At 46.2% G+C, this 16,409-nt stretch overlaps 1 protein-coding gene across 1 annotated transcript in view; it reads right to left on the minus strand.

The window, feature by feature from the left end:
• Nucleotides 1-16,409, minus strand: part of kcnq1.1 (potassium voltage-gated channel, KQT-like subfamily, member 1.1) — a 702,428-nt gene that overhangs the window by 250,799 nt on the left and 435,220 nt on the right. Inside the window, exon 13 of the mRNA XM_078414755.1 lies at nt 12,103-12,197. Coding sequence (XP_078270881.1) covers nt 12,103-12,197 — 95 coding nt within the window. The remainder of the gene's footprint in view (nt 1-12,102; nt 12,198-16,409) is intronic.

Genomic DNA, 16,409 nt, shown 5'->3' on the forward strand with positions numbered 1-16,409 from the left:
GAAAGTTCCAGCCGGATAATTCCACAATAATTCCACAAAAGAAGACAAGATAAACAAAAGGAAAACAACTGAGCCAAGGAAAAGATTGCTGCAATGAAAAGAAGGTACAGAAGCCTGAAGTCCAACAAACACCAGCTTCAGGATCAGCTACATTCCCACAACTATCAAGTTCTTGAACCAACCTACAAAACCCTAATCCTACCTCGACAAGGAACACTACCAGGCACCTCTTGCACTACCACATCCTTATGTTTTTCTCTTGCTATGTTGTGCACTAATGTCTTGGTTTTTTTTTAAAAAGAGTTTTCTTTCTTTTGGAAATATTTTGTGTAGTTTATGTATAATTTATGTATAATTTAATTTTTGTGTCCTTGTCTGAGTTTAGTATAGTTTAGTTTAGTTTAGAGGTACAGTGCGGAAACAGGCCCTTCGAACCACCGAGTCTGCGCCGACCAGCGATCCCCGAACACGAGCACTATCCTAAACTGGGAACAATTTACATCTATATCAAGCCAATTAACCTACTGACCTGTACGTCTTTGGAGTGTGGGAGGAAATCGAACATCTCGGAAAAAAACCCACACAGGTCAGGCAGAGAACGTGCAAACTCGGTACAGACAGCACCCGTAGACAGGATGGAACTCGGGTCTCTGGCGCTGTAAGCGAACAACTCTCCTGCTGCGTCACTTTGCCACCCTCACAGTTGATTTGCCTGTGTTGCTGCTTCAGGCAAGATCTTTCATTTGGCCTGTACCTCACCATACTTGTGCATACGACAATAAACTTGACTTGTTCTGACTTGGTTTGAAAGTCTATTTATAGAAAAGCTGGGAGACTGGAAGAATTATAGGGTTACAATCTCCTCTTTGGAAATGGTAGGAATGTTAACTCTGATTCTTCAAGATTTACTTAATCTTTCAACATAATAAAAAGTAACATAGGGATGCCGTCAATACTCGACGGGTCAGGCAGCACCTGTTGAGAGACAACATTGCAACTCTTGAACTGAAGGAGGTAAGAGATAAACAGAGTTAACGATGTTCAGAAAGAGGGGAGAATGTAATGGAAATTCCATGATGGGATGGAAGTTAATAGGTGAATGGAAGACAGGAGCCATTTGAAATAAAGGATGATATTGCAAGATCGAAAAACCCTAGAGTAAGTGACATTACAGAATCATTATCTAAAGTTCTGAAGGAACAGGAAATGGGAAATCTGAAACACAGATGCTGGAAGTGGTAATGTGAACATGCAAACTAGGACCAGGAATAGGCCAGAGAGCTGCTCTTCAAGCCTGCTGTACCGTTCAATACGATTCTGGTTAATCTGGTTGCAAACTCAACTGTGCAATACTCCTTATTAAGCATCTATCTTCCTTTAGCTTATGAACATTCAAGGACTTATCTTTCACTACACTTTGAAGAAGAGTTCACAAGGTCTGAGAAAAAATGTCTTTCCTCATCTCTGTGTTGAGTGGACCACCCCTGACCTCTAAGCAGTGACAAGGTAGAAACAAGGAAGTGCAGATTATGGTTTACAATACAAAGACGCAGAGTGCTGGAGTAACTCATTGGGTCAGACAGTATCCCTGTAGAACATGAATAGGTGACATTTCGGGTTGGGATTTTTCTTCAGACTGAAGGGTCCCAACCCAAAACCTTATCAATCCATGTTTTACAGGGATGCTGCTTGACCCGCTGAGTTACTCCAGCACTTTGTATCTTTATTTTTAAAATAGTGACCCTTAGTTCTGACCTGTCTTCAAGAGGAATCATTCTGTCCTCGTTCATACAATCAAGACCACTCTGGTTCTTATGTGCTCCAATCAGGTTAGCTCATGCTTCTAAACTCTAGTAAATACAAACTGAAGCTGTCAACATTTTCCTCAGAACTCAACCAACCATTCGATATATCATTGGTAAACCTTCTCTGAACATTCTTCCAAAGCATTCATGTCCTTCCTTTAGAGAAGATGAAAACTGCATAGATATCAATGGCGGGAAGGGAAAGGGAAGGTAAAAGGGCAGGTGTTGCGTTCCCTGTAGTTGCATGGGAAAGTACCATGAGGACGACAATGGGTGGTGGAGGCGAAAGACTGACTCAAAGTGCCGGAGAGAACAGCCGTGTTAGAATTCTTAAAAAGAGGGGGAGCTCCAGGCTGGCCTGCATCAACAGCTCTCTGCAGTTTCTGGCAGTCTTGGGCAGAGCGGTTGCTAAACCGAGCAGTGATGCATCTCGATAGGACGTGTCCATCCTGAGGAACTACGGTGACTGGAGAGGATAAGGAAGAAATTAGGTCTGAAGGCTGACCCAGCCTCGAATCATTATGCAGCAGGCCAGGAAATATTGAAGGGAAGAGCTGGCAGAGTTGGACGAGAATTAAACTTACTTCTCCTTCCATTCCCACTGATGAAAATTGAATCCTGTAGCTTTCATAGTCATAGAGTCATTGAGCATGTCAACAGGCCCATTCAGCCCAACTTGCCCATTCAGATGAAGATGCCCCATCTTTACCTGCCCACTGGGCCACGTTTGGCCCATATCCCTCCAAACCTTTTCTATCCATATACTGTACCTATCCAAATGTCTTTTATTTTAATGGTCAATATATGATGAGTGATTGACGGCACTGGGCTTGCACTTGCTGGAGTTCAGAACGATGAGGAGGGACCTCATTGAAACTTACAGAATAGTGAAAGGCCTGGATAGAATGAATGTGCAGAGGATGTTTCTACTAGTGGGAGAGTCTAGGACCTGAGACCAGAGCCTCAGAATAGGACGTACCATTAGAAAGGAGATGAGGAGGAATTTCTTTAGTCAGAGGGTGGTGAATCTGTGAAATTCATTGCCACATACATCTGTGGAGGCCATCAATGGATATTTTTATGGCGGAGATTGACAGATTGAAGGGAGCCAGGGGTTAAGGGGAGAAGGCAGGAGAATGGTCATGAGAGGGAAAGATAGGACAGCCATGACTGAATGGCTGAGTAGACTTGATGGGCCAATGACCTATTTTTCTCCTATAACTTATGAACCTATTTACCATTTGTATAATTCGACATTCATATAATATGAAGGATTTTAAAGCCAAATTGTCCATTGGCTAATGATTTTCTCAAAATTTAATGAACGTTCTTTCCTGCTCAGATTTGTTGTGGAAGTTCCAGCTGGACTGTTGGAAGAGTATAATCTTAACACGGTGGAGTTGCTGCATTACCACGTTTGCAGCGCCAGAGACCAGGGTTCGATCCCAACTAGGGTTGCTGTCTGTATGGAATTTGTACGTTCTCCCCGTGACCTGTGTGGGTTTTCTCTGAGATCTTCGGTTTCCTCCCACACTCCAAAGACGTACAGATTTGTAGGTTAATTGGCTTGGGTTTGTACACTCGGTATAAGTATAAATTGTCCCCAGTGTGTGTAGGCTTGTGTTAATGTGCGGGGATCGCTGGTCTGTGCGGACTCAGTGGGCCGAAGGGCCTGTTTCTGCGCTGTATCTCTGAACTAATCTAAACTAATTTAAGAGCTCAGGCACACACAATGCAAGGCAGCCCCAAGGCTGAAGTGAATTATTATCCCTGGGCCATTTCAGCTCACAGGACAATGTGTTTTTCAGGCCTGTGGTGTGGTGAAGCTTTCTTGTCCACTGATTCAGCCTCTTTTAATGTTGTCTGCAGAAGGTCCTGTAATATTCGTCACAGGCTGCAAGTAAAAGGTGTTTGTTCACCTGCTGTTTGCATTTGAAGGCAGAAGTGAAGGAAAACCAGCTGTGATAATGCTTTCTTCACGCTTTTCAAACTTTTTCAATTGACGCTCTAAACGGCAGATATTCCAGAGCTCACATAGCTTTGTACAAGTGGAGAAAAATACTCAGAAAGCTTAATTCACAGACCAAGGCGACGGGATTTAATCAGCACTGTTCTGCAATGCACATGCTGAACCTGCCAAGACGGAGGACTGAGGGAAGGAATAACAGCTCATAAACTTTCACTCAACCCAATGAGCGCAGCACCAGGCAACTGGGCAGACCAACATGGAGTCAACCGCTGTGGAGGATGATAACTACCAAGGATACCTCCGTGGTGCGATGGGATGCTAAGTATTACTTTTGTGCCAAAACATATCTTTCCTATATTATAGTTTTCTACAGCCATCAGGCTATTAAACACTACAACCTCTAAATAAGCTCAGAACTAGATACATTGGGGAGAAGGCAGGAGAATGGGGTTGGGAGGGAAAGATAGATCAGCCATGATTGAATGGCCGAGTGGAAGTAAGAATTTCAATGGTCTGTCTGGGACATGTGACAATAAAACACTCTTGACTCTTGACTCTCTTGACCAATAGAAAGAGGAGGAGCAGGGGAATAAGCTTAAGGTTAAGAAATTGCATTAAATGTCAGAAATAACCGAAGGCAGTAACTTTTTGCAGGCTATGATTTCAAAGATTAATGGTACAACATGCAAAATCTAATAAAACTTTGCAATTTACTTTACAAACACACAAATTGAGAGCAGCAGTGGACTGTTCAGCCCCATTTAATACGATCACGGCTGATCTGATTGTAGCCTCAACTCTGCATTTCCACCAATCCTCTGCAACCTTTCACCCTCTTCAGCATGAACTATCTATCTATCTCTGCTCTAAAGACATTCAAATGTCAGCCTCCACTGCCCTTTGAGGAACAGAGTCTCAAAGACTCATGATCCTCAAGAGAAAATAAACTTTACCTCAAGAATTCTTTATTTTTACCTCAGCTCTGTCTTAAATGGGACATTCCACGATTTTAAAGAATGGCCCATAATTCTAGTTATTCCCAGAAGAGGAACTGTCCTCTGAATAAGTCCAGTCTGAAGAAGGGTCTCGACCGGAAACGTCAACCATTCCTTCTCTCCAGAGATGCTGCCTGACCCGATGAGTTACTCCAGCTTTTTGTGTCTATCTTCGGTTTAAACCAGCATCTGCAGTTCCTTCTTACACCTTGTCAATACCCCGCAGGGTTTTAGATACTAGAACAATTAGGGGAGGGGAATTATTGCTTTAATCATTAATCTTTACTTAATTTTGCAAATAGATACACTGCGTTGTTAAGCAGTATCTGTGGAGGGAATAGACAATAGACAATAGACAATAGACAATAGGTGCAGGAGTAGGCCATTCAGCCCTTCGAGCCAGCACCGCCATTCAATGCGATCATGGCTGATCACTCTCAATCAGTACCCCGTTCCTGCCTTCTCCCCATACCCCCTCACTCCGCTATCCTTAAGAGCTCTATCCAGCTCTCTCTTGAAAGCATCCAACGAACTGGCCTCCACCGCCTTCTGAGGCAGAGAATTCCACACCTTCACCACTCTCTGACTGGAAAAGTTCTTCCTCATCTCCGTTCTAAATGGCCTACCTCTTATTCTTAAACTGTGGCCCCTTGTTCTGGACTCCCCCAACATTGGGAACATGTTTCCTGCCTCTAATGTGTCCAATCCCCTAATTATCTTATATGTTTCAATAAGATCCCCCCTCATCCTTCTAAATTCCAGTGTATACAAGCCCAATCGCTCCAGCCTTTCAACATACGACAGTCCCACCATTCCGGGAATTAACCTAGTGAACCTACGCTGCACGCCCTGCTGAATATGATGCCAAGTTATGCCAAGGTAAACTAATCTTCTCTGAGCGCACGTAATCCACATCCCTCCGTTCCCTGCATATCCTTGTGCCCATCTAAAAGCCTCTTGAATGCTCTAATCGAATCTGCCTCCACCACCACCCCCTTGCAGGGCATTCCAGGCACCTACCACTCTCTGTGTAAAAAACATGCCCCCACATCTCCTTTAAACTTTGCCACTCTCACCTTAAAGCTCTGCCCTCTAGAATTTGATTGCCACCTTGGGAAAAGATTCTGACTGTCTACCCTATTTATGCCTCCTATAATTTTATATTCTTCTATCAGGTCTCCCCCCAACCTCCGACCTTCCGGAGAAAACAATCTAAGTTTGTACAAACACTCTTCATAGCTGGCCCAGGCAGCATTCTGGTAAACCTCTTCTGCACCCTCTCCAAAGCCTCAACATCCTTCCTGAACTAGGCGCACAATTTTCCAACAATGTCCACTTTGTGCCAGACACAAAATGCTGGAGTAACTCAGCGGGTCAGGCGGCATCTCTGGAGAGAAGGAATGGGTGACGTTTCGGGTCGAGACCCTTCATCAGTCTGAAGAAGGGTCTCGACCCGAAACGTCACCCATTGCTTCTCTCCAGAGATGCTGCCTGTCCCGCTGAGTTACTCCAGCATTTTGTGTCTGCCTTCGATTTAAACCAGCATCTGCAGTTTTCTTTCCTACACCTCCTTGTGCTCATGCTTCCACATCCTGCCCGTCCTTTAATTACTCATTGCTGCCACGAAGCAGAGTTCTAATTCTGTATTAGTTTCTGTATCCATCTAAACAAGATTTTCTTGTACGTGTGTTTCAAACACATAAAAATACCGAAGCTCCCTGAACCCATTTTAGTGGAGGAGGAGAAAGGCTCTTGTGTGAAGGAAATCTGACTCACTCTCTAACACCCTCTACTGTCTTTTCAAATCTTTTTTTAAATTAAAAGCGTTCACTGGCTACGCTCCAGTCCATTAAAAGAGCAACAATAATCTCTCCGATAAAATATTTGAGAGATCTGCAGCATCGTGGGAAGGAACTAGAGTTGCTGCTTTACAGCGAATGCAGCGCCGGAGACTCAGGTTCGATCCTGACTACGGGTGCTGCACTGTAAGGAGTTTGTACGTTCTCCCCGTGACCTGCGTGGGTTTTTTCCGAGATCTTCGGTTTCCTCCCACACTCCAAAGACGTACAGGTATGTAGGTTAATTGGCTGGGTAAATGTAAAAATTGTCCCTAGTGGGTGTAGGATAGTGTTAATGTACGGGGATCGCTGGGCGGCACGGACTTGGAGGGCCGAAAAGGCCTGTTTCCGGCTGTATATATATGATATGATATGATATGATATACACAAAAAGCTGGTGTAACCCAGCGGGACAGGCAGCATCTCTGAAGAGAAGGAATGGGTTACATTTCGGGTCGAGACCCTTCTTCAGACTTCTCTCCAGAGATGCTGCCTGTCCTACATCCTTGTTTCCTCAACTATTGTATGCATTGCAGGGGGAAGCACAGATTAATGAACAAGTCCTCAATTTGTCTGAATAACGATTTTCATTTTTCACATTCACAATTATATAATTGTATAAAATCACGAGAGGAAAGGATTGGGTGGCAACACGGAGTCTCTTGCCCAGAGTGGGGGAATCGAGAACCAGAGGGCATAGGTTTAAGGTGAAGGGAGGAAGATTTTAACTCCATCACTTTGTGTCTAGTTCAAGGGAAGTTGTTTGCAAACTAACCATGACACGTTGTGTAGGAAGGAAGTGCAGATGCTGGTGTAAACCGAACATAGACACAAAAAGCTGGAGTAACCCAGCGGGACAGACAGCATCTCTGGAGAAAAGGAATAGGTAAAGTTTCAGGATGAGACCCTTCTTCAGCCTGAAAATCAGGGGAAAGGGAAACGAGAGATGTAGACGGTGATATAGATAGAGCAAATAAATGAAAGACGTGCGAAAAGCAATGATGATCAAGGAAAGGTGGAGCTCACAATGGTCCATTGTTGGCTGTGGGCTGTGTGATAACGAGCTATACAGACAGTGAAACTCAACAGGACGACAGTGAAACTAGAACGATGACTATGGTGGGGGACGGACGGAGAGAGAGGGGGTACAAGGATTACTTGAAATGAGAGAAATCAATATTCATACCGCTGGGATGTAAGCTGCCCAAGTGAAATATGGCACTCCAATTTGCATTTGGCTTCACGCTGACAATGGAGGAAGCCCAGGACAGAAAAGTTGGTATGGGAATGGGAAGGGGAGTTAAAGTTTAGGAAGGAACTGCAGATGTTGGTTTACACTGAAGATAGACACAAAATACTGGAGTAACGCAGCGGGACAGGCAGCATCTCTGGAGAGAAGGAATGGGAAAGAAGGAGTCAAAGAAATCTGTGGAGAAGGAATGAACCCAAAATGTCTCCTATTCCTTTTCTCCAGCGATGCTGCTGAGTTACTCCAGCATTTTGTGTCACCAGGGGAGTTAAATTGTTTGGCAACCGGGAGATCACGTAGGCCAGGGCGGACCGAGTGGAATGTGTTCAGCAAAACCTGGCCTGTGGCAGGAGACTGGCGGCTTGAGGGATGCGGTTTGCAAAGTAGCCATGACACGTTGTTGTACGTATTGGCCAAATATAAGATAACAAAGATATGAGGCCTGTTAATTGGCCTTTATCAACCAGTCCTCAGGCAATTTCAGTTGCAGTGATTTTGCATCATTAACCACGTTTTCACACCGGTTTCATTTTGTTACTTGGAACACGAAACATGGTCATAGGCATGTGACTGAAAAAGGGTCTCGACCCAAAACGTCACCTATTCCTTTTCCCCAGAGAAGCTGTCTGATCCGCTGAGTTACTCCAGCTATTTGTGTCTATCTTTTGTTTAAACCAGCACCTGCAGTTCCTTCCTGCACTAGGGGTCATTGGCATATTTGCTGTTGGTCAATAATTATGGTCTTGGAGCACTCACAAGTGGGCCTTCACAGCTCTAACTTTGAGTGGGGTTCCTCTGTCCTCAGAAGCTTTTAGACTATCTATGTGAATTACATTGTCCCACCAAAGGTGTTTGAATATTCAGAGGGGTCTTGTCAGTTATTGTGTGCGCTCACATTGTAAGTGTTCAATGGAACCATTTGTCAGACACGACATTTTGCAGCAAACAGTGTCATTGCAGCTATCGAAGTTGGATTGAATCAACTGTTGTTATCTCTGCTCTTAAAGCGCATAAAAACTTGATAAACTTCGAGTTAGAGAGAATCTGCACAAGTTTCCAAAAGAATGTCTGATTTTCGTAAAATACTCTCTGATTTATGGATTGTTCCCTGGGACACATTTGGAGACAGACATCACGTTTAGTTTAGAACGGAGAAACAGGCACTTCGGCCGCCCGAGCCCGCACCGACCAGCGATCCCCGCACATTAACACTATCCTACACACTAGAGACAATTTGTGATTTTTTACTGAAGCCAGTTAACCTACAAACCAGTACGCCTTTGAAATGTGGGAGGAAATTGGAGCACCCGGAGAAACCCCACGTGGTCATAAACAGAACATACAATCTCTGCACAGGCAGCGACCGTGGTCAAGATCGAATCTGGGTCCCTGGTGCTGTAAGGCAACAACTCTACCGCTGCGCCACTGTGCATCCCCTTTACTACATGACTCGACAATAACAATTACCTCAAAATTGAACAACTATGTTTCATCTTTTGCTTCCTCTTTTATTATCCTGCCTGGGATATATCATTGGTCCCAGAAACACATAGGGAGTTCCAGATGCATGCTGTTCAAGTGAGAATATCTCCTCACTTCACCACTTCATAGCCTAACTGTAATATCATGAGATGCTAAACCGAACAAAAATCTTTTAAAGAGTGTTTTTGTTACTGGTAATTGGATTGAAGTTGACGTTGATATCTTAAGGCCACTTAAGATATCTGCATTTTAGCATCCACCCGCATAGATTTAAGGTCAGGCGGGAAAGATTTAAAGGGGATCTCAGGGGAAGGTTTTTTCACACAGAGGGTGTGTGGAATGAGCTGTTGGTGGAAATGCAGAGTCAGGCACAATTACAACATTAAAAATACATTGGTACAGGTACGTAGATAGAAAAGGTTTGGAGCAAGCGTTCCCATCCTGGGGTAAATATTGTTCAGTAATTTGAGTTTGCACTTGAGCAACTGACAAAGGGAAAATTTTAAAATACTGATTTTAACATTATTATTTGGTTCAAATTTACCCCCAGGGGGGTAAATTTTGTCTACCCAGGGAGTACATTTGAACAAAATAATAATAATGTTAAAAACAGTATTTTAAAATTCCCCCTTTGTCGGTTGCTTTATTAAGGTGGAAGTGTAAACTCAAATTACTGAACAAAACAAGGTGGGGGGAAATCTACTTTCGAAAAGTTGCCAGGGATAAACGGAAAGAAAAAAGGTTGGGAACCCCTGGTTTAGAGGGATACGGGCCAAATGCAGGCAATGGGGACTAGCTCATGTAGGCAACTTGGTTGGCATGGATGAGTTGGGTCAAAGGGCCTGCTTTAGTGCTGTACTCCTCTATGATTCTATGACTCTGAGCTAGGGATGGTGAGACTGTGTTCTGGAACTGTCAATGGGCTTTGCCTCATACACTGAATCTCCAGGGAGGGATTATTAATTGCAAAGCTGTACAATGATAATAAAGGTCATAGAGGAACAGAATGGCCCTTGAAGGCTTGTTCATAGCTGGCAGAGCAGCCAAGCGAACTAGTAAAAAGCAGATTGCTTCCCTTTTTTAGCTGAGCCGTAGGATATTAAAACAGGGGATTTTGTTACAACGGCATTAAGCCCAGGTTCGGCCACAGTTATGGGACTGCATCAGGACTGGTCATCATTTTGCAGGAAGGATGAAAGAGCACACGAGAGGGACTGAGGCGGTTTTGAGGATTGTTGCATGGCTGGAGAATAAAGGTAATTGATTCTAAAACAAAGAGTTCTGAGCGAAGATTCATTCAACACCCACAACATTTAAGGCGTGCAAGTTGAACTGTGAGGGTGGCATCTTGCAGAGCAGCTGTCTCACAAATCCAGTCATCTGGGTTCAGTCCTGACCTCTGGCGCTGTCTGTATGGAGTTCACCTGTCCTCCCTGTGGGAGTGTGGGTTTCCCATGAGCATTCCTTTTTCTCCCATGTTTCAAAGACGTGCAGGGTTGATAGGCTAATTGGGCCACTCTAATTTGCCCCGAGTGTGCAGGTGACTGGCAGAATCTTGGGGGAGTTGATGGGAATGTATCGGCATCAATGGGTGTTTTATGGTCAGCTTGGACTGAGTGGCCATTGCTCCGGTTCCGAGCTGTATCACTCTATGACTCTGTTTTACATAGAGTGTAATAGACCTTTAATAGAGTGACAAAGGCAACTATATTTGCTCAGGCAGAGAGTCAATACAAATTTAAGTTTGGAAAAGACCGGTGGACATTTAAGTATTTTGTTTTCCATTGAAAGAGAGGTGCAGTTTGGAACTAGCTACCTGAATAAGTGGTGAAAGCAGACTCCCTCATAACATTCAACAAGTACCATGAGGAACTTCGAAGTGGCTCCAACCTGTGGGGCTGCTGCACACAAGCTGGGAAGCAGTAGACTGAGTAGAGTTCTTTTTTATCTGACAAAGCCATCTGAGGCTGAATTCTTCCCTGTTGTGCTGCGATTTTCATCAGGCATCTGAACCATCCTCTCACCAACTAGAGAGTAGTCCTGACCCACCATCTACCTCATTGGAGACCCTCAGACCATCTGCAATCGGACTTTACTGGACTTTACCTTGCACTAACGTTAGTCCCTTCATCCTGTATCTGTACACTGTGGACGGCTTGATTGTAACCATGTTTTGTCTTTCTACTGACTGATAGCAGGCAACAAAAGAAACGCTTTTCACTCTACCTTGGTACACATGACAATAAACTAAACTGAACTGAACTGAACTAAACTGAACTAAACTAAACTAATGAATTCTTCATTCCTCGGCCATTTCTTAGGTGGGGTAATAGAGTGATTACTGATCCCAAGGCAATACACTACACTAAAGGTATCCAAGATGACACATTCCTTCTTCTGCTGGCTGCTGCCTGACCGGCTGAGTGTTTCCAGCATTCTCTTCTGACCTTCCCTACCCTCTCACACCCAAGTCATTCTTAGCTCCTATTTTCCCACCTTCTCCAGCACAAGTATAACACAGATCTCATGTTACACAGGAGCTTTATTATGAAGGTGACATTTTAAGAGATGACTGCATCGGCTACAAGAAGTCAAGGCGGGAAAGGTCAAGGAGAGGGGTGACCTGGCTCAGTGCACAATCCTAATGTAATGAGTCCCCTGGATATATAAGGTCACCAGTATGTACGCTCAATATCCCGCAACCTGTTTACATTTTACAGTCAATTCTCAGGGTGCCAATTGTAGAGTAATTACAGTTAAATACCTTCTCTGCAGTTCCTTGATTCGCACCATCAGGTTGAGATGACCCTGAGAATACTGTTCGATTACATCTCTGACATCGTAAGGCTTTCTGGCTTGCTGTGAAACAAAACAAATATTTGCAGAACCATGAGGCAAAGTAAGGATGGAAGGTTTGGTGTATTTTTTTCCCCACCAGTATGCTTTGAATAGGGAAGTAATTGCTTTCTGGCAATGGGAAGTCAAAAAGAAACAATCTAAAATGCAATTGTATTCAAGACCATTGGTTACTGACATGAGGTGAAACTAGTCTCAGCCAAATAGTAATTGAAAGCAATAGGGGCGGCAGGGTGCCACAGCGGTATACAATGCCTGACAGTGCCAGAGACCCGGGTTCCATCCTTATTATGGGTACTGTCTGCACGGAGTTTGTATGTTCTCCACGTGACTGCATGGGTTTTCTCCGGATGCTCCGGTTTCCACCCACACTCCAAAGACGTATACGTTTGTAAGTTAATCGGCTTCGGTAAAAATTGTAGATTGTCTCGAGTGTGCAGGATATTGTTAGTGTACGGGGGTCGCTGGTCGTCGTGGTCTCGGTGGGCCAAAGGCCTGTTTCAGTGCTGTACCTGTATCCCCAAGTATCAAAGATCCAGTCCTGCTGTATAACAATGTTTCAGTGACTTTACTGGAGAGTCAAACGGGTGAGCTGTGAAGTATGTTGTCCTCTGCGTTGGATAGTTAGGCAAGACCAATCACACCCCATTACAATCGCATGGTTTGATGCAAGCATGGGCTTTTTGTTAAACAGATTGTAACTGTATATTTTCCCCAGGGCTTGTGGATTTATTTGCAGTTATTAGTGCCTAAGCTATTATCAACCAATTGTGACCATTTAATAAGAATCCTGAGGAATTTTATGCTTCACAAGAAAGGAAAATAAAGATCTTTGTGGCTCCAGCAACGTTAACAAACCAAGGCTGATTTAAGCCTGTGGGGGATGTTACAGCAGAATGATCAATTCCAAATACTTAAACATGAGCAGCACAGTGGTGCAGCTGGTGCTGCTGCTCCCTCACAGTGCCAGAGACCCTGGGTCGATCCTGCTCCCTCACAGTGCCAGAGACCCTGGCTCGATCCTGCTGCCTCACAGTGCCAGAGACCCTGGGTCGATCCTGCTCCCTCACAGTGCCAGAGACCCTGGCTCGATCCTGCTGCCTCACAGTGCCAGAGACCCTGGGTCGATCCTGCTCCCTCACAGTGCCAGAGACCCTGGGTCGAACGTGCTGCCTCACAGTGCCAGAGACCCTGGTTCGATGCTGCTGCCTCACAGTGCCAGAGACCCTGGTTCGATCCTGCTGCCTCACAGTGCCAGAGACCCTGGGTCGAACGTGCTGCTTCACAGTGCCAGAGACCCAGGGTCGATCCTGCTGCCTCACAGTGCCAGAGACCCTGGGTCGAACGTGCTGCCTCACAGTGCCAGAGACCCTGGTTCGATGCTGCTGCCTCACAGTGCCAGAGACCCTGGTTCGATCCTGCTGCCTCACAGTGCCAGAGACCCTGGGTCGATCCTGCTGCCTCACAGTGCCAGAGACCCAGGGTCGATCCTGCTCCCTCACAGTGCCAGAGACCCTGGGTCGAACGTGCTGCCTCACAGTGCCAGAGACCCTGGTTCGATCCTGCTGCCTCACAGTGCCAGAGACCCTGGGTCGATCCGGCTGCTTCACAGTGCCAGAGACCCTGGGTGGATCCTGCTGCCTCACAGTGCCAGAGACCCTGGGTGGATCCTGCTGCCTCACAATGCCAGAGACCCTGGGTCGATCCGGCTGCTTCACAGTGCCAGAGACCCTGGGTGGATCCTGCTGCCTCACAATGCCAGAGACCCTGGATGGATCCTGCTGCCTCACAGTGCCAGAGACCCTGGGTGGATCCTGCTGCCTCACAGTGCCAGAGACCCTGGGTGGATCCTGCTGCCTCACAGTGCCAGAGACCCTGGGTGGATCCTGCTGCCTCACAGTGCCAGAGACCCTGGGTGGATCCTGCTGCCTCACAATGCCAGAGACCCTGGGTGGATCCTGCTGCCTCACACTGCCAGAGACCCTGGGTGGATCCTGCTGCCTCACAGTGCCAGAGACCCTGGGTGGATCCTGCTGCCTCACAGTGCCAGAGACCCTGGGTGGATCCTGCTGCCTCACAGTGCCAGAGACCCTGGGTGGATCCTGCTGCCTCACAGTGCCAGAGACCCTGGGTGGATCCTGCTGCTTCACAATGCCAGAGACCCTGGGTCGATCCTGCTGCCTCACAGTGCCAGAGACCCTGGGTGGATCCTGCTGCCTCACAGTGCCAGAGACCTTGGGTGGATCCTGCTGCCTCACAGTGCCAGAGACCCTGGGTGGATCCTGCTGCCTCACAGTGCCAGAGACCCTGGGTGGATCCTGCTGCCTCACAGTGCCAGAGACCCTGGGTCGATCCTGCTGCCTCACACTGCTAGAGATACAGCTTCTTTAAAATGTTTACTTTAGAGATACAGCGCGGAAACAGGCCCTTCGGCCCACCGAGACAGCACCGACTAGCGATCGTCCCGTACACGAGCATACCCCCTACATGCCAGGGACATTTTACAATTTACCGAAACCAATCAACCTATAAAGCTGTGCGTCTTTGGAGTGCGGGAAGCAACTAGAGAAAACCCATGTGGTCACAGGGAGAACGTACAAAATCCGTACAGACGGCACCCCTAGTCAGGATTGAACCGGGGACTCTGGCGCTGTAAGACAGCAACTCTACCGCTGAGCCACCATGCCACCCCATGGGTTCGACCTTGCTGCCACACAATACCAGAGACTCGGGTTCGACCCCGACCTATTCCCTATCTATGTGGCGTTTGCATGTTCTCCCTGTGGCCTCGTGTTTCCTCCGGGTGCTCCGATTTCCTCCTGCATCCCAGAGACATGTGGGCTTGTAGTAAATTGGCCTCTGTAAATTGCCCCCAGTGTGTAGGGCATGGATGAGAAAGTGGGAATAACATAGGACTAGCGTGAACGGGTGATCAATGGTTGGTGTGAATTTAGTGGGACAAAGGGCCTGTTTCTAATCTGTTTCTTTCAATCAATCTATCAGTCAGTGAGGTGTGTAGGAAGAATTAAACCGAAGATAGACACAAAATGCTGGAGTAACTCAGCAGGACAGGCAGCATCTCTGGAGAGAAGGAATGGGTGATGTTTCGGGCCGAGACCCTTCTTCTTCCAATGAGGTAATCATATTAAGGTTCATCTCAGCCTATTATCACCAATGAGAAATGGTCTGTCCAAGAGACCAAATATTTCAAGAAGTGTTTCACACTGAACCGTCCCAGAATTCCCCAGTGAGAGAGCTCTGAACATTAATCAGTATCTCTCTGGTTGGTCTCAATATATCTTGAGCTTCTGATCAGAAGCAGCCTGGTGGTAAATATTTAGGGCTATATTCTCTGAACTTGAAAGTGCTCAGTGTTTCCAGACTGTCTTATCATCATATCATATCATATATATACAGCCGGAAACAGGCCTTTTCGGCCCTCCAAGTCCGTGCCGCCCAGCGATCCCCGTACATTAACACTATCCTACACCCACTAGGGACAATTTTTACATTTACCCAGTCAATTAACCTACATACCTGTACGTCTTTGGAGTGTGGGAGGAAACCGAAGATCTCGGAGAAAACCCACGCAGGTCACGGGGAGAACGTACAAACTCCTTACAGTGCAGCACCCGTAGTCAGGATCGAACCTGAGTCTCCGGCGCTGCATTCGCTGTAAAGCAGCAACTCTACCGCTGCGCTACCGTGCCGCCCTTCTTCGTGCCGCCCTTCTTCGTGCCGCCCTTCTTCAACAGCTTCAACAGCTGTCTTCAACAGCCCTTGTTAAATGATGAAATACGGCTAACACACAGCAAGGAATTCCCAGCCGTCCTATTGATACAGTGCAGAAACTGGCCCTTTGGCCTACTGAGTTCACACCGACCAGCGTTCACCCCATACACTAGCACTAACTTACACGCTGGGGCCAATTTACAATTTTTACCGAAACAAAATTAACCTACAAACCTGTACGTCTTTAGAGTGTGGCAGGAAACCGGAGCAACTGGGGAAAACCCACGAGGTCACGGGGAGGACATACAAACTCCGTGTAGACGGCACCCGTAGTCAGGATCGAACCCGGGTTTCTGGCGCTGTAAGGCAGCAACTTTACCGCCGTGCCACCATGCCACCCCTGTTTGTTGATTGCAATCCAGTCAGTTGATTGCAATCATGTAAAGGCTTTACATGATTATAATTGAGCCGTCCACAGATACA

Source organism: Rhinoraja longicauda, chromosome 18, assembly GCF_053455715.1.
Source record: "Rhinoraja longicauda isolate Sanriku21f chromosome 18, sRhiLon1.1, whole genome shotgun sequence".
In the NCBI taxonomy this organism is placed as follows: Eukaryota; Metazoa; Chordata; class Chondrichthyes; order Rajiformes; family Arhynchobatidae; genus Rhinoraja; species Rhinoraja longicauda.